This window comes from Festucalex cinctus, chromosome 2 (assembly GCF_051991245.1).
Source record: "Festucalex cinctus isolate MCC-2025b chromosome 2, RoL_Fcin_1.0, whole genome shotgun sequence".
Classification (NCBI taxonomy): domain Eukaryota; kingdom Metazoa; phylum Chordata; class Actinopteri; order Syngnathiformes; family Syngnathidae; genus Festucalex; species Festucalex cinctus.
In genome coordinates this window covers 9,875,567-9,894,515 of record NC_135412.1, presented here as the reverse complement: position 1 = coordinate 9,894,515, position 18,949 = coordinate 9,875,567, and the positions used below count along the sequence as shown (strand labels likewise).

The 18,949-nt window shown below is 38.6% G+C and overlaps 2 protein-coding genes across 3 annotated transcripts in view; one reads left to right on the top strand and one right to left on the bottom strand.

Annotated features, from left to right (window-relative positions):
* Positions 1 to 4,687: 4,687 nt before the first annotated feature.
* On the bottom strand, positions 4,688 to 11,262 carry pofut1 (protein O-fucosyltransferase 1). The gene is made up of 7 exons (XM_077512744.1): positions 11,088 to 11,262; positions 10,863 to 10,984; positions 10,156 to 10,338; positions 9,221 to 9,333; positions 8,592 to 8,784; positions 7,687 to 7,929; positions 4,688 to 5,623 (listed from the first exon to the last, which is right to left on the bottom strand). The coding sequence occupies exons 1-7, from the start codon at positions 11,224 to 11,226 to the stop codon at positions 5,327 to 5,329; spliced, it is 1,290 nt and encodes a 429-aa protein (XP_077368870.1). The 5' UTR covers positions 11,227 to 11,262; the 3' UTR covers positions 4,688 to 5,326.
* Positions 11,263 to 17,930: 6,668 nt separating this feature from the next.
* plagl2 (pleiomorphic adenoma gene-like 2) overlaps positions 17,931 to 18,949 on the top strand; it is a 49,631-nt gene continuing 48,612 nt past the window's right edge. For both annotated transcript variants that reach the window (XM_077512742.1, XM_077512741.1), the window contains exon 1: positions 17,931 to 18,126. The gene's annotated coding sequence lies outside the window, so the exon portion shown is untranslated. The remainder of the gene's footprint in view (positions 18,127 to 18,949) is intronic.

Below are 18,949 nucleotides of genomic sequence, written 5' to 3'. Positions count from 1 at the left end.
TTTGTGCTCTGCTGAGCTCCGCTGACCTTTCAGCGGGCGAATGTGACGGTCGCCGTCTCGCTTGCTCGCTCGGACTCGTCCCGGCGACGTGATATGATATGCAAATGAGGCAGGTTGACTGATGGCCTCCTGGTGTTCTCGCCTTAAGACGGAGAGGTAGGTGGGTGGAGCAAGTACAGTTTTATTAGGTTTTGTAATTTAACAGTACAAATACTTTGGTACTGTACTTAACAGGGTTGACCCATATCTTTATTTCGTTATTTTTATTTCTGGGCACCTTTATTTTACTCCACTACATTTTTTACTCGAGTAAATTTCCCTTGAAATCATCTTAATTACGTGTTCCAGCAAAAAAAAAAAAAAAAAAAAAAAAATCACATAAATCATTCATTGCCGAAATGTCGGAAGCGCAGTGCACAAAGTGAAAACAGCAGTCCTGCCTGTCCGGAGCGAGGCATGCAAATTACCCGCGCAAAGCACTGACAAGATGAAAGCACCTGCCGCTGACTGTTGCTCACTTAACATCGCCAGCAGCAGATGACGATCAAAACACAACTACAATGGTGAACTCTTGTTATGGTGATAACGAGGATAATGTTACACACCCACTGGCGTGGTTACAGGAATGCTTTTCATACAGTGAATACAGTTCCTCTTGGGTAATAGAAATATTGGCATTCAAAAATTCCCAATTCAACCTGAAAAATCACACCTCAAATTAATTTATATTAATCCCATTAAGTTGAAATGTCAATGCACGTTTGTAGTTTAGTTTTAATGGGTTGTTTTAGGCATATGGCTAACATGATGGCCAGGCTAACGTGTGCTAGCTAATTTGACTCATTAGCCAACAAACATATCTTTTACCTATAACATTGAAGTAAACTTTTGTTTTTGTTTAAGAAATGGAACAATGTTCACAGTTCTAAATATGTATTTATTTTATTTGAAATGGACAATGCATGTTAATCAACATTTTACTAATGTAAATGTGCCCGAGTTAGCTAACTTAAGGGAATTTTCATGGGCAGTCCCTTGGGCAGATGCTAGAGCGAGCCTAAAATGAGTCATTAAAATCACAAATCAATTTCCAACAATATACAGTAATATTACAAGAATACATTTCGTGTACATGTGGTAGTGCTAACTAATCTCTCTCACTAAATGAGAGCAGATTTGGCCCTACTTCAACCACTGTTTCTGTTTTGTGTGTGTTTTTTTTTTTTTAAGTCATTTGTATTTAAGGTGAGCTGGTGAGCATCCAATAGTTTAGGTCCTGATAGCAGAAGCTAGACTGTCGAAGAGTTGTTCTAAATTTTGGAAGTTCAGTCCCCACATAAAAGACCACATCAATGGAGCCCCGATTTGAGTCACCATGGCAATGGGAAAGCACGCAGACTCACAGAGGGCGGCTGCTTTCTCGTTTTGTACCCCTCTCAACTGAAAAACTTAGGAGTAGATTCACTAAGAATAGCGTGAAATATTGCACCACAACTGCACCCGCAGTCTGCGCCCAGTTACCCACCTATTCACTAAGGATATTTCTCTAATCATATACCGGCGCAAACACACCCACAAATTCTGACAGCTGGGTGCCAATTTGCACCTGATTTACCACACTTGGCAATGGATTTGCGCCAAGAACATGGTAGTATAGTAACAGTTGCCAGAAAGAGAGGTTGGACCGAGCGGTGCCGAAGCACATGTCTCAATATACCAATTTTCCTATATTTTGTTTAAAAAAAATGAAATAAAATGTGTTACATGAAAAAAATGCTGTTTTTATTTCCCCAAATATTTCAAATAAGCACATTTTAGAGCTGTAATTTGAATACTTTGATATTTTTGCTCATATCGGCTCATGCCTATTAATAAATTTTCCCGGTGTATCTATGAAAACTGCTCCCTGCTTGGCAGTACGTACACATTTAAACCAGGCATGCCGCTTGGTGATAAACCAGAAGAGCTACTAACAAAAACATTTTTCTCATCCAGCATAATAAACATATCCTTTAAGTATACATATGACTATTATTATAAAAATGCAAATAAATTATTGTAAAATATCGGGATACGTATCACCTTGGCGATCATGTATTGGGATACATATGTATCGTGATACGTATCGTATCGTGACCCCTGTATCGTGATACGTATCATATCGTGAGGTTGGCGGCAATACCCAGCCTTAGTATTATACTAGTCTAGTGCAAGTTTCCCAACCATTGTGAGAGATCATCATGTGTGCTGCAAGAAATCATCTAATTTCACTTAATTGGTCCGAAATGTGTTTATTTACTATTCATATTTTGTTTTGGTTGCGTGCCATGAGATTTTTCTCATGCTAAATAATTGCCTTGCCGCAATAAGTTGGGAAACACACCCACACACACAAATTTAACTGCTGCTTTCAGGGCGCAGGTGAGGAATCCTCCTGCCAAATTTCCCAGGCTGAAGCTCTCATTTGCATATGCAGATGTTAATTACCGGCAGGCCAATCAGCAGGATGCCGCGACAGCTTGAGCATCACACGCTGCTCTTCCAAGAACCCTTGACGCCCACCCTCACAAGTCGTCATTTGCACACTTACTCCCCCGACTGACAATAAAAGATAATCACCTCCCATTTCCTTCATGGCTCATTCCCTCCTGCTTGCCGTTGTCTGATTCTCCACGCTGAGCTCTTATCTGCAGGGGCAGGGCGGGACCGGGCGAGCCTGCCATGTCGACAAGCCACCTGCCACAAGCTCACCAGAGGGGGCAAAGTCATTCAGTGCCTGATCCATGGGGGACGGGAGTGTGATGTGGTCTGATTGTATTCAGTTGTTTCAGTTAAGACTCATTTATGTACGTTAACGCTAAATACTAATGAAAGTGAAAACGGCATTGCATTGACTGAAAGCAAAACTTCACTCACCTTCAAAGTGAATCAAAAACAGCAGTTTAACTCATCTTTTACACTTCAAACTAACGGTTATTTGTGTCACGTGACCATGGCGTAATAGCAGGCCTACCGTGGATCTTTTCCGCTATACTTCTTTCCTTGAAATGGGTACCTATATGTATTCCTTTTCCTGATATTGTGATCATTAGAATTTATCTGAATTATTTTCTGGCCTTCCCGCCTCCTCCTCTTCCTCCTCCTCCAGCCAGCCTGCTGATTACAGATTTAAGACAGCTGGTTAGGCTGATGGGTTTCCTTTTTTTCTTTTCTTTTTTTTTGTTGTGTTGAAGGAGGGAGAGAAATAGTTTAACTGCTAAAAACTCTATGTTAATTTAATAAGTTTTGATTTGCTTTTTTTTGTCTTAAAGTCAACCACGGAGATGTTTTTTTTTTTTTTTTTTTTTTTTTTTTTTTTAATAATAGAAACCTTTGTTGATTATGAAAATATCCCCGTGAGTGTTTATTGTTTAGTGGGTCGAAAACCTCCTCCTGGAAGCTGCTCTTGCGCTTTTGGACATTTTTTTTTTAACGCAAGAGTAGCCGCAACAGTACCTGAAAATGTATTTCTAGAGACTTCATGTTATCGGATGATATTGGAAAGCTTTTGCACTACGAAATTCAAAGTACACTTTACCAGGAGTTTAGGAGTCCATTTTGTCAGATGGACCACCGATATACTAATCCGCAGTAGGTGCAGTTCCAGCATGGCTCATGTGGTAGCAGGTTGTGGGATTGATTCTTAACTCTTGCATAACTTTTTTGACTCTCCTTGAAAATTTTACTTAGAATTTCGAAGTGTAAGCATGTAAATATCACCTCCCATTTTTTATTTTTTTTTACAGTGTATGTTTTACTCTGTCGTCACACAAAAAAAAACGAACAAAACAATGAACATTACTGCTGTTAACCAGTTCTCTCCCGTTTCCACCCATTTCTTTTGTCACGTGGCACGCAAGCTCATGCAAAACAGTTTTTCTTTTTCTTCCGTCTACTACAGTTCACACATCCCCTCAACTTCTTGACGCTCCCTTGCTCCCATTGTCCAGGTATGCTTCATGCCTGGGATGAAAGGGGCTCGCTCTGGGCGCACTTCTTTGAGAATTATTTAAGGCTCGAGTTTGTAGGGGATGAATATTTGATGTGGAGGCCCCCAGTGTCTCCAGACGAGTCCATAGCAACACTTCAGAGAGCGGCGGCTAGTGCTCGGCTTCAATAACACCATCGTCAATAGATTTATTTTATTATATTATTAGTAGTATATACTATCGATCATTCGAAAACCTAGATATGAAGTGGTGCAATTTTGTGCTGATAGAAATTAGCACCCTGAGGGTTGTGTGAAGAAATAATAGCGTTTTGAAACACAACATACACGTTTGAGCTAAGGCCGCCATCTGGTGGTCTTACATATCATGCCTATTAACGTGAAAAACAGTAAAATAGTATGAGCGTGAATTGAATGAATTGAGGGTTGGGTTCAGATTGCCAATTTATACATAATTTTTTGTTACAAATCATTTCACGGCTTTGCAGAAAAGAAATTTGATGGCATATTCTAATTTCTAGAAATGGTCAGATTTGACTGGATCCTGTCAGCTTGTGCAGGTGCATCAGTGGGATAAGGACTTAATGGAGCCCTGCATGTGGGGAAAAAAATAAAATATTGAGATACTTATTTTTGCATTTCAAATAGCCCAAAAAAAAGTTTGGCAAAATCTTAACTGAGAAAAAACATAACATACTATTTGTAAAACATGTCTCTTTATTTGCCAAGGCAAACGTGATCTTCGGGACCAGGTCCAACACAGGCAAATACATTTCTTTAATCAAATTGGATCTTGAAGCTCAACCACACTGTCAATAGAAAGACACCAGATTGGATTGGTGGTGTCCACACATTGGCACTTTGCACTGCTTTGTACCTCTCTGTTTGGGTTGCTATGGTAACGACAAAAATGACAATGAGGCATCAACTAGTCTTTACTTCTTTTTTTTTTATGGTAAGTCCAAACCTTTTCTGCAGCATAGTCTTCCTTGTATTGGCTTATCAGCTTGCTTCTACTCACGCACACACCCTCTGCCCCTGATCCCCATCTTCTTTCATATGAATGTGCAACCAGATTTAACTTATTGAACATGACACATATGATCCCTTTTGTTATCAACCGGGATTTAACTCCTTCATCACCATCATCCATTTGACTGATAGAAGAGGAGTGAAGTTGTAGTTCCGCTTTAAAACAGTCGCACCATTTGCATCATTTTTGTCTATGGGTTAACTTCTTTTGTGGCCGTTTGAATCATCACAAACATCACAGCAATGTGCACTTGTGTTCAGGTTATTTGGAGTTGAGTTTTGCCTTTTGTATCTCCGCCACTCCATTTAGTTCCTGTCATTGCTGCAGCTGGAGGACAGAGGCAATTCAGGATTGCCACAATATTGTTCGTCCGAGTGGTGTTGCCGTAGCATTTTTGATGTAGATTGAGTACCGGTGCAGACTGGGTCACCATGCTCAGGTTGATCCATGCCAAAAAAGGAGGAGGGACGGTTGTGCACGTCTCGTTCTCGCTTTACAAAAGCAGAGAAGGATGAGACGCAGTTCCCAATAAAGTGGTCTGCTTGGCCTAAAATATACAAGTCCAGCTGGGCCAAGTCAGGCTGCAGGCTCACCACTTTGACCTGCACACAGATGACATCATTTTCATATAGCTAGAAGAGAACTGAAAGACGACATGCAACAGATCCACACCTACAATTAGCTAAGTGCACCATGGCAAGAAATATGTGGCAAAAATTGTCTAAAATTCTTGATCATTCAATACAATTTGACAAAAGCGTGACCCAAACATGTTCCGAAAACTGGGGATTGTTTTAAATAGTGAAAAAAATGCCATGAACTCATTCAAACCCAAAAATGTTTATCTAAGTTTAATACTTTGTCCTTCACTCCCAAAAAAATATATTTATACGTTAACCTTTTAATTTTTATTTTTATTTTTAAATGCAAGAGCATACAGAAGGCTTTGATGCAGCTTCTGATATGAAGAGGTGGCCTAAAGCAATGGTAGTGTTACAAAAAACGGCCAGCAGGGGTCAGCAGAGTATAAGAGATCAGCCAGGTCCATGTTGCAACACACTCTTTTTGACAGTGGCTGTGTCCGAATGTGCACCCTACTCCCCATGCAGTGCTCTACTGAGGGATGACACCATTTTGTCATGGTGTCTAAATGTCCAGGCAACAAAAATGTAGGGTACTCAAAGTTACCCATAATGCACTCCGAATAGTAGTGAATAATGATGCTCACTCAACTGGGTTGATATAGACCACAATGCATTGCAAGTAAGAAAAAAACATGGCATGAGCGAGAATCAAGGTGATGCATTAAATATATACTATATGGAAATAATTCGTTCATTTTAGTTGAAAATGTGTATAACAAAGGAAAAAAATGAGTTTTAAAACTTTTTCATTCGCAATAAATAGTTGGAGATTTATGCGGCGGTGCGTCATAACAGTTACGGTGGTCACGTGATATACGACGAGGAGAATGTAGTGAGCTGGCTGTACCAATCGCCAAACAGAATGAGGGCACTATATTAGGCCAATTCTTCGTGCGGGGCTATTATGTAGTGAATGAGGGGTTAGGGCAGGGGTGTCAAACTCAGGTTAGCTCAGTGGCCGCATGGAAGAAAATATATTACCAAGTGGGCCGCATCGGTAAAATGACGGTATATAACTTCAAAACGATTGCCGTCAATTATACGCAGATTTTCGATATTTGTGTGCCAGCCCTAAATTACGTAACTCAACTGTAATCATATTGTTCCAAAAAATAATACAAATGCAAATGAGACGGAGTCCTGGATGTGTTAAATCTACCTGTTTTGCATATATATTGTTCCCAGAATGCAATGACGTTATAAGGACGCTAATCCTTGTCATATCTATTTGTGTTACCAGTAATTGAATTTGTGTCTTATTTAACACGTTTGTCGGTCTATGATTAAAAATAATAATAACAACAACAACAACAACAACAACAAACCATAACTTTAAGTTGTGTGTAAAATAATGACATCGAGGACGATTCCCCCGTGCAAGGACTGCTTGTGAAGTTACAAATTTTATATATTTTGATTGTGGCCGACTGATTAACAAGTCAGACATTACAAATGTTTTTTTTTTCTTACTTTACAAAATCATCTCGCGGGCCGGATTAAACCCCTTTGCGGGCCTGATCCGGCCCGCGGGCCTGATTATTGACACCCCTGGGTTAGGGGATAAGGGTGGATGGACATTTGGACACAGCCAGTGTTTTCACCAGGAATGTGAGAATATTGATGAAACTTCACTATATTCTCAAAATGGAAACAGATACAAATATACTTTTTTTTTCCCTAATGAAAGAAGAGACTAATCAATTATTTTTGGTAGGTTCCATGTTTTTTTGTTTTGTTTGTTTGTTTTGATAGTAATAGAACGCAATATTATGTGGGCCTTGCAAAATCAGTCAAAATCTAGTCAACAGCCGGGAGTGAAGGGGGTTGCTTCAGTGAAAATGACTGTGAGTGAGTGAGTGAGTGAGTGAGTGAGTGAGCCATTAAAGATTCAGGACCTCAGTTCAACCATGTTGAAAGTTATCAGTTATTTTGTAGATGTTTTACAACTGTTACAAAACAGGGTGCTACAGACACGCCAGTAGAAAAGACCAAGTTTGACTTTTGTCAAACGGTTTCATCACCTTGCCCTCGAAGAGCTTCTCAATGTCGCTCCTGTGGGACTCCGAATCGGTGGCGATGTAGACGGAGCGAGCCGAGGTCTTTTCCACCCACAGCTTCACGGCCCTGCGGATCTCGGCCAGGTCGGGCAGGCACATGGTCATGGTAAGGGGCAGCGCCGTCTGCCGCTTGTAGCCCACGCACTGAGGGGACGCCATGAAAAGAGGCCCCACATCGCCGCTCTTCAGCATTTTGCAAGCGTTTTGCTTTGAGGAGGAAGATATTGCAATGGTGGAAAGGCAAGATTAAATCATAAATACTACCTGCATTCAACGATAAAGACTAGTTGGTAGTAAAACAACATCGGCCAAAATAAATAAATAATAAGAATTCAAGTGCCAAATATATTTTAATGGTTTATGGGTTATCTTGGGCTATAATAATAATTAATGTACTTTGACTGTTGCTAAAAGTAAAAGTATACATTTGTTTGCTGCTAATATTGCCCAATTTTCTGAATTTTTGCTTGATTTTCACATGAAACATGATTTGCATATGGACACCTATCTGTGGTAACAATTGTTGTATTTCATGGTTTTTTTTTTTGGGTTTTTTTTTAAGAGTCACAGCTCACCTGTTTCCTAGGTTTGGTCATGTGACATTCACTAGCTGAGCTGTGAGTGGTTACCTGAGCCCTTGCGATGTCATTTTCAGTCGACAGGAAATTGCAAAATGTGTTTTTAAAAGGTACTAATTGTACATGAAAAATAAAGAAAATATCAAATTTATTATAGGCAAAATATTAATGTTTGACTGCCAAAAATGGCTAGTAAGTAAAGTATCCCTTTAAAACAAACAAACAAACGAACAAACAAGGAATCAATTTAGTGCAATGCTCATGGGATCCTAATTTCCAAAGACATATCACCCAATCGCTGCCGATCCTCAAGTGAATGCCAACATACGGCCGAGTCAAGAGGGCGGTGATGTGCTCCTGTCCCTCTGCCGCCATCTTGTCTGACCACACTACGTAACGCTGCAGGCTAATGTGCTCCTCCACCACCGGAAACTGGGCGGGAGCTCCGGGCAGGGCCAGCACCGGGTGCTCCTTGGGTGGGAACCTAGAGGAGGGGAGGGGATGTATTAGATTAGAACCTTCATCAACTTAAAGAACAACTTTTATGGAGCTTCCTCACATATAGTTTCTTTTAAACCCGTTCTTTTGAAGAGCTTTCTCGCCCCAAAACAACATTTAGAGTATCATCATCACGCAGAATAAAAAGCCTTTTAATGTGACTTTTCCAACAAGAAATCTTCCTCATAAATTTAACAGAACACTAAAGCAAAGAACACAAGATGTTCAGAACACAAACATGTCCAAAGTAAATCAACCGCACCTGTGCTAGTTATAGCAAAGCCAAGTACTCACTTTTGCTCCAAGACACCATTCATCAACAATGAATACCAAACAAATGACAGAGTTCGCATTGAACAATTAATCAATAACCATCCCTGGTTACAACATTTTCCAAAGTCAAATAAGGAAGGTGTACTCACTTCTTCATCCAGTGCTGCTGGTGGTAGGCACTGAAGGAAATACCACTGAATAACACAGACTCATCAAAGTCCACACCGACATAATCCCAGAATTGACCAAATGGATTCCCATCCTGAGAAGATCGGAAAACATCCACGCACATTAAAGCAGTTGTTGCAGAAAGAGAAGTTATTCCTGACTATGCCTCGGCACATTATGCAATTTCACTTAACTGGTCCAAAAAATATTATTTATTACTCATGTTGTAGCTATGACTGCCGGTAACATATAGTGACAAGCCCAACAATAAAATGTCTTTACACTAGATGACAGAATGTACACAATTAACTTTGTATCCACCTGTTAATAATAAATGGCGACAACACTAAGTAAGAAGCATGAGGATGAGCTGTGATGTGAGGTGACGGAAGGGCCACTAGAGGGCAGCATTGGATTGTAGCTCACAAAACGCCAAAGCAAATGACACAACCAGATGCCGGGTACACATAAAGATAATCCCGACCATTTTGAACCGCGATTTCACCTTTCACAAGAGCTGCTTACAACTAGAGTGGGCTCCTTCAATTTTTGTCACTTTGCAGAATTACCGGTACATTTGTATTTCCCTACTACTCTTATATTTTCTGTCAGCCTGGATGCCATGATCATGCCTTACTTCTGGGTGTGAAACAAAGAACTTTATTTAAGATTTAATTTTAATTAGTTCATACTCAAAACAACATAAGGATAAACTTGAGTTGTCAGTGGAGAAATGTTACGTTTTTTGGTGTGTTCTTTTAGGTCATCTCCATTCCATATTATTGTCATGTGTGATCGCTCACATTTTTTAAAAACTCTTATTAGTTCAGGTTATTGAGCTTGCTACTCTTTTTGTGACAACCCTGCTCCACACACCGGCCACCCACAAACGTTCACTGCTCAACTGGACCCTCACCTTCATGGGACAGGATCGTCTATCTGCACTCCGCTGAGCCGCTGCCTCAAAGCAGTAGGCTTTCCTCTGTCCTCTGGGCCAGTGTTTGTCAGCCAGCTCTTTCATGAAGACTTCCAAAGCCACCACGCGATGGTAGGCCGGCAAGGCCTCGAGTTTGAAGAACTCACTGTAGGGAACATGGACCTGGATGAATAGTCGAAAAAAATCAAAGATCATAAAACTCGTGACATTATGCACACAGGGGATATTTGTTTTATTTTTATTATTATTAATTCAATCTCTGGTGTAATAACATTATTTTTTGATTGATTGGTTATTTTTTATTTTATTATTATTATTAGTAGTAGTAGTAGTAGTAGTAGTATTAATTCAATCTCTGGTGTAATAACCTTATTTTTTGATTGATTGAATTATTTTTTATTTATTATTATTATTTCAATCTCTGGTGTAATAACCTTATTTATTTATTGATTGTTTTTTTTATTTTATTATCTGTTCTCATTGCTGCTGGAACATGTAAAATTCCCAGAGGGAGCCATCTCAAATGGATCAATAAAGTCAAGTTAAGTCAACACACAAAAATTCGTCAGGGGCCCAACTTCATATTTCCTTGTCTTTTCATGTTTTATTTTGAGTGGAATGGCCAAATCTCCAAGCGGGGTTGCCCGCGGACACGAGTGCAAGCAGACAACGGCAGACATACTTACATTAATGGCAGGTGGGCTGAGATGACGGTAAACAATCCAAGGAGGGACTGCCAGGGTTCGGTTTAACATCTTAGCAAAAGCCAAGGAACCCAGGAAGTGGTCTGCCTGGTTCCCAAAGCGGCCTGAATACAAAAAGACACGTTTTCTTAACATTGAACGATTTTACCACGAGCGGCAATGGTGTCTGTCTAGATAAAGCTGCCTTAAAATAAAAGTATTTATTACCCATGCACGGACAGTACAACACATATCCATTATCATCCCACTTCAGTTCTTCGGCAGCCGTCCGACAACTTTGTTGCAAAAGTGAACAAAGAAAACAAGTCAGCGTAAGAGCGTGAGAATATAGCTTCCACGCCGCCATTGTTATTCATAACATATCCCAGAATGCAGTGCGCACACTTTCCCTTCTTTGTTTGAGCAGTGGTGTGGAGACTGTTAAAGCGTTTGCTGCCATCTACAGAACAGGAAGTGTACTGTTTGTTCCGTCATATTGAACCCCTGACTTCAAAACAAAACCCAAATCACATTTTGCTTTCGTTTTTATTTATTTGTGTGATGAATACTATTTTATTAATACTTCATATCATTTGACATGTTACCAATTATTCATTTATTTAACCGTTTGTGGGGATAAAATTGAAAGCAGCACAGTGTAGAATATGGGTTTTGTATAGAAGAGGTCTACATTTTATAGTTATGTATTTTATATACATAGCCTATTTTATATGTATGTATTTTATATACATAGCCTATACCGGTACATGTATACAGTATATGCTTGTATGTAGCATTTTAATTCTCCACTTCATCTTCAGACACCTTCATGAAAACAAGTCTATGACTGAACAAACCAGAAACATTCTTCCTTCTTATTCATTTGCTTATCTGTCCCAAATCTCAATCAATCAAAGAATATATTACTATTTCTAGTTAAATTAATATATCTTATTAACTTATTATCTTATCAGCATATGGATAGGCTGCAGCTCACGAGGGTTATAGAAAATGGCTGCATGGATAGATATTGGTCTCATAAACTGTAGGATTTAGTGACAAAACAATGAATACCACCATTTTGGGAATACATCTGTTAGTGGTGTTGAAATTATTCACAGACAAACCTTTTTCTTTCTCTCTTTACATTCAATAACTCGTTTTTCTTCTGCTGTGATGCTCGGCAGCTGGCTGTTGTTTCCCTCTTTTCCTGTTCTTGCTCCTCCCCCACCCCTCCAACGCACACTGTTTTTCATTGTTAAGATGACAGCAATGATAACAATGGAGCCATAACTCTCAGAATTCTATGAGTTTGGGGGGGTGATAGTTTGTTCAGGTGAACCAGTGGCACACAAAAACACCAAAAAACACATGCAAAGAAATCACTTTTATGTATCGTAGTCGATGCATTCAATGCCTTAAGATGGAGTTATTAACACAAAAGTTCAGAAATAGAATTTGATAGAGTATTTCTCTGTTGTAAGATTTTTTTTTTTTTTTACATTTACAGTTAAAAGATGCCTCACTGGACAGGATGAGGACCATGCACGAAGTCAAATGTGGCAAATGGTCACACGCTATAGCTTATTCACATTTGGTGTTTGTTGGTGGCCTGATGATTGACATTTCTCGTGTAGCAAGGAAGAAACAAAACACACTGGCAAATTTGAAGGAGCCTCAAGACCACCGAAGAACAATACCTGGTCACTCACTGCTGTGGGGTGACATATTCCACTCCTCAATGGTCAAGATGATCCACAAGTGTTAAGGTCAGGACTGTTGACAGGCCGCGCCATTCTGTTCTAGTCCCGCAAGTGACAAACATAACACCATGGAGCGAGATTTGTCATAATGAAGTAAGTTTGGCCCCACACTGAGGAGATATGCAATTGAACTGAAGAAGAACCCCATTTCCACATAAATCTCCTTTGAGACGCATGCTGTAATGATGAGGCTCTTTTATTTCATTAATGATAATGTTGCACCACACTATCACACTGCCTCAATCAAAAGGTGTTACAATATCTGTAAATGTCAGCATTGAGCACATAACTGCATTGTGCATGACAAAAATGTTCAAATTGACACATTTTAGACAGCATTTACTTCAAATTTCTGGTTCCCTTTATGCATCTCGGATAACAATTTCAACACCCCCGCTTTTTTTTTTTTTTTTTTTAACTCCAGTTTCCTCAGAGAGAAAATGTGCTTAGAAGGAAGAAGCCGACTAATAAAAAGAAAAAAAGAAAAAAAAAAGACAGTTCCAAAATGCATAGTGTGCTTATTTTTATTGCTAAATTTAGTCTGTTTACATTTGTATTTTGTAACCTACTTAATTAGCCTAAAGTAATGGCAGACCAACCAGACACCGCTCATGTTGTTTTAGCAACAACATCAGTGCAGCTAACATTAACATGTTCAGCGAGTTTATTTCTTGGCATGATGTTACAACATACATAGTTTTTTATCATAATTTGTCATATTTGCTACGTTTTTGTTTTTTTAATTGACAGGGGGTTTAGCAAGTTAGCAACAATTAAATGTAACAGTTGGAGATGCCCAGACACAAGAAAAACTTTCAATTTCTGAACTATAATATAGCTAGACAAATTTAGATGCTAACATGACACTAGTCTGTTTTTAGTAGTCTTCCCACAGTGTGTTTGCAAGGATATACATATATATATATATATATATATATATATATATATATATATATATAACATGCTATTTTTAGCTTTAATGGTGCTCCAGTCGAGTCGGCTGCCTTCCAGCAGGCGGTGTTTTAGTGATTTAGTGGACGAGACACTAAAACTGTTCCGCCCATCCTTATCAAAATGCTGCAGAGCCCCCGATGGTCCACCTCATCAGAGAACAGACAGTGCTGGGTTAAGATAGAGCTTAGCTGCTCACGTATTCACTTGTTACATCAGCAGCCAATAGACTACTGTATTCACCTGTTGTGGAATGCTTGTGTTTGTGGCTGTTCAACGTGTGAGAATTTAAGTTGGGTCTAACTTAAAAGAGCTGGACAGAAATGGACACAATTTCCCACAAACAGTCCGACACTGTGGAGAAAGACTTCTAGAAAAGTGGAAGATGCTGTTGAAAGTACAGGGAACAACATCATGTTTTTTTCTCTTCGAATGTGTTCCAATAGTTTTGTTTATTTAGTGCATGTGCAACAGCGACATCTCATCATTCATCTTGTAGCCGTGGCTTTTGCCCAACATTTAGTGGCTATTCATCGTCCAATCTCCAGTAAAGCAAACTACCCATCTGTTTTACAAAACACAACACGTAAAGAAAACAAAACACGCAGACACACGCATCGTCATTTCAAGGGGATTGCGGGTTATTTTGCCGGCAAGAAAACAAACTCCAGATGTGAACTAATTGTGGTGGGAGGGAGGGGCTGAGCGCACCTGTGTCTGTTTGGGAGGATGCTTCGACGCGTGCGGAAAGGAGACGCGAGGACAGAGGTGAGTTGGAACAACACAGGAAGAAGAGTCACCTCAAGCAGTTGAGCATGAGAGCTTTATTTTCAGGAGCTCACTGCGCTCTCCTCTCAGGAGACGGGAGGGAAGAAGATTCTGTGGGGGCTGCAGCGAGGAAGAAGAAATCAGTGTCATCATTACGTTGCACCTCAGATTACAACCAACAGTTGTCAAACAAGAGGGAGAAGAATTGTCTTGTCATCATTACAAAAATTGTATTCATGAAATGATAAGTAAACATACTTACATCATGACTTATGTGTCTTGATAATGAATCAATGTACCAGTAATACATATTGTGGATATTGGTTATGTGATAGATTTTAAATTTCTGGTCATTATGTAAGGAACATTAAATCAAATGTAAATGGAAAAAAAAAACCTTCTTAATGCTTTGCATAAAAACACAGATCATCTATTTTTTTTTGCGACAGCGAGGACCTCAACTTTCAAACTAGAGGGTTAATGTTTGAGTCCCGGAGTGGACAAAAAATTAAAAAAAATAAAAATAAAAATAAAAATAAAAAAAAACAACTAGCTCCAGAAATCTATCAAATTCAGGAGGTACAGAAGGGACTGTTAATCATTATAACCAAAAACAAAAATTCCTTTCTTTCACTGCCGAGCCAACTATAATTGTTCAAATGTTTGTACCTCCACCATGGGAAGATTATTAAAAAATTAAAAAGTGAAAACTATTTGAAACAATTTTAGCTTTGCGGCCAATGGATAAAATGAGGAACTAAATAGCTGGAATGGTTGGATCCATTTTCAAGTGTCCACAGTGTTTGAAAGCACACGTTTTAAAACATTTTCCTTCATTTCTGAGTAGATAATGCACAAATATTAATAATTGAAGTGAGACATAAGCAGGAGGGGGATATTGTTTATGGTATGAGAATATTTTTGTCCTGAGGAATCTCTTGGCCAAATGAAAATGTGCGTATGCAACTGGACTGGAAGCAGAAATTAGAGCCAGGATTTAACTGTAAAATGTAATATTCCTTCCCAAACCGTGAAAAAATGTACATTTTGCGTGTGACTTTCGTTATCCAAATTTATCATTCACTAGGTTTGTTTTTTGTTTTTTAAACGTTTAGTTGTATTACTCTATTATCAGAAACCTTCCTCTTCAACTATTTTTTAAACAATTTAATACATTAATTTAATATATTTCATTTCATCTAGCTTTTTCATTTTTTTCCTAAACATCTTTTTTTCCCAACAAACATTGAAGATTTAGTATCAAATGACATACAAGATGTTGAGTTCCTGAAATGAATAACACAGTTTTGTTTGTCATTTGAACATTTATTTTCGGCTTTTTGCATGTCCCATGATTAATTTCTTTAGTATAAATTTAATGTTAAAACCTACTGTTATCATTTTGTAATAATGATCTGATTTGATACAAATCTATGTCACTTTTAATTTGAGTAAAAATTAATCTCATTAACACAATCAAACACATTCACCTTCAATTTATATTGTTCTTAATTGTTGTTGAAGTAAATCAGTAATAAATAAAATACGTTTTGATGCGAAATTTATAAGACAAGAATCAAACTAACTTCCTCTAAATTTCTAAAACGTCATTACTCAATCACTGAGGTAAATAAAGATACATTTTCGTGTTTTCTTCTCTTAATATCCTGGGACGGAACTTCTTTACACTACTTCCGATTTAAAAAAAAAGAAAAAAAAAGAAAAACAACCTCTAGAAGTCAAAACACTTCGAACAATACCTGCATTTTAAGCCTCAAATATTGATCACGGTCACTGTTTCCACTCACTTCTTTAGCAGAAAAAGCAGGACAGTTGCCATCAACAGGTAGGCTCCGGCTTTTGCGCTTTGGGGGCGTGTTCACTAGAGAAAAGGCCTTCGATGCCTTCAATGACAATCGGAAATATGAATTATAACAAAAAAAAAAAAACAAGTCAGCCAAACATGAACGAATATATCGAGCATTATTCCATTGCTGACTAAAAGAAAAGCGAAGGTGTCTGGCTGCAGTAAAAAAATAATAATAGGTTTACTATATGTAAAATGGGAAAGTAATACAAATTGAAAGAGTGTCTAAACACAGAATAAACTTGATTCATGTTTAATGTGCGATTAAAAAAAAAAACAAAAAACAAAAACAAAACATAAGAACAAAAAAAAAACGCAGGTGGGTGGGTTTGCTCATAAAAATGCTTTATAACAACGGGACGTTATTATTAATGGGACAACTTTGGTGTTGGCCTACAACATGAGGAGCCTGAAGGCATCAGGATCGATTCCCCCACCCCCACGTTCCCTGGCTGCACAAACATGTTCCCCCTGCGGGCTCCATGAGCCTGTGGTGGGCTTCGAGCAGGAGGGGTGACGAGGAAACGAGTTGATGTGTCCTGGAAGTAATTCTTTCACCCCCTCTACAACACAAGTCTGACGACGCAGGCACACGGAGGAACTAAATTATACAGGCTTTTTTTATTTTTTTTTTATTAAATTTGTACTCAAATGTAAAAATGCGAACCCTTGTGAAATCTTACAATATAATAATACACATAAATTGATTATAATACAATGATACAATACAATGAAAAGATACAATGAATAAGGGGTAGGACTAGATAAGTTTTCAACTTCTTCCAAGCCCTTTTGAACATGTAAAATGTCATTAATTGATTTTATGTTTTTGTTTTTTATTTTAAATGCCCTTTTTTGGCTACTTGTCTGTTTATGTGTTAATACAGTATGTTCAATAAACAAACAAACAAAAAACAAACAAACAAACAAACAAAAATGTCTACATGTCTGTGTAATCCATTCTAAAGGTGACGTTAACAATTACATTATTTGTGGTTTTGCTGCACTCTGAATTTAACCTAAGTGACTCTCTATTTATTGTTGCTGTATTAACTTATTTATATATTATCAAGGTGAAGATAAAGTACTAAATCACATAATTTAAGACATGAAATGCAAAGAAAATGTGCATTTACATGTCAAAATGGGTTTTTAGTTTCTGTTAAATGTAAGCCTAACCACAGCTGCTAACACCTTTTAAATATTTGAAATGCATTTTTAAAATGGTATAAAATTATGTCAAAATTTGAGAGGCGATTATTTCAAATGAACAAAATGTCGGGAATAAATGTCACTGTCATAAAAAAACAAAAAAAAACAAAAAAAACAGAGGCAAAATAACTTTTTTTTCGCTGACGTAAACGGATATAATTTGTTTACAATGCCTGAGGAGCGTAATAACTTCGAATATTTTAAAATAGCTACATTCGTGTGGATTTCCTGCAGTCTGAAATAAAGTCGAATTTTAATGTTTTATTTTTGTGTTGCGTTAAAGTTGTCTTATTACCAATCTATTATTTAAAATAATGCGGCGAAAAACGTGCAGGTGTTTTAACTGATCAGAGCCTGGCTGCTGGTGGCTGTTAAAAAAAACAACCCACAGTAATCTGTCCCTGAGTGCAAAAAAAAAAAAAGTTTGTGAAAGTGGACTGACGTCACACTCCCACAATGCTTACCGCCCCCTAACTCGGCTGCAGCCTGAGGAGAGACACACACACTCACTCCCAGGCCCCGAATATCTAAATTATTAGGAGAAATCGTATAACAATATTTATAAAAAGAAACAAGCAAAGAAGACGTCGAAGCGAGTGCGTAGAGTTGCTGGCGTGGGTCTCTCCCACGGTGGGTTTCTGCTCGGGATGGACGATTACCGGGGCTCCAAGTGAAAGTTGACTAATGCAGTGCTGGAAACTTTTTGGTGAGTAAACTACTTCTTTTTTTTCCCCCTTTCCCCCTCCGTCGCATATTGTGTTTGCACGTTGTTGTGCTTGTGCGTGTTTGGGACAACTTTTCCGCCACTTTGTCGCCGTCCAGCTGACGTGCACTTCGGCTTGCGCGACGCTTGTCTTGTTATGGATGTGTTGGTATTACTAAATAAGCGCCATTGGCCTTTGCGTCATTTGTGGCGTATTTTTTTTCTGTATGTGTGGCTAGACATTTTCAGCGTGACAAATATGTCGCCAAAAGCGATCGCGACAGTTTTGGCCACGTTATGTAGGGCCCTTTTATCATTGTTATTTTAGGTCAAGTTGTTGAGTTTGAGGCCATTTTGGGAATATAAAGTCCCCTCCGTGTGTTTTCGTGATTATGGGAGGGTGTCAAAGTGCGTTAAAAGTGGATTTTAATTGAGGCTCGTTGGTGCCAGGGTAAGAAACTGTCGGTTTTATTTTGTGGTGATGGTGCGTTCACTTGTCACGTTGCTCATTAAGCATGGAGATGTGTTGACCACACGCATATAACTGTCCTCCTCGTGGCTTGTGTCATGTTTGCGGCTCCTCGGATGTTTTTGTTCCTTTGGCCTGCGCGTGCGCGCGCGTGTGCGTGACTGTGTGTTTTTCCTTGGAAGTAGAACAAGTGGAGGGTGTCTAATGCACACAGTGCAGTAGTCATATGCAAGTATTATTGAATCAGTGTTACAAGTTTATTTTGTAGTTTGCAGTTGTGTACAACGGAATCATACTGAAATGTTGCTAATAATTTGACTACATTATGTCCTTACTGCAACCACTTGAATCAATTTG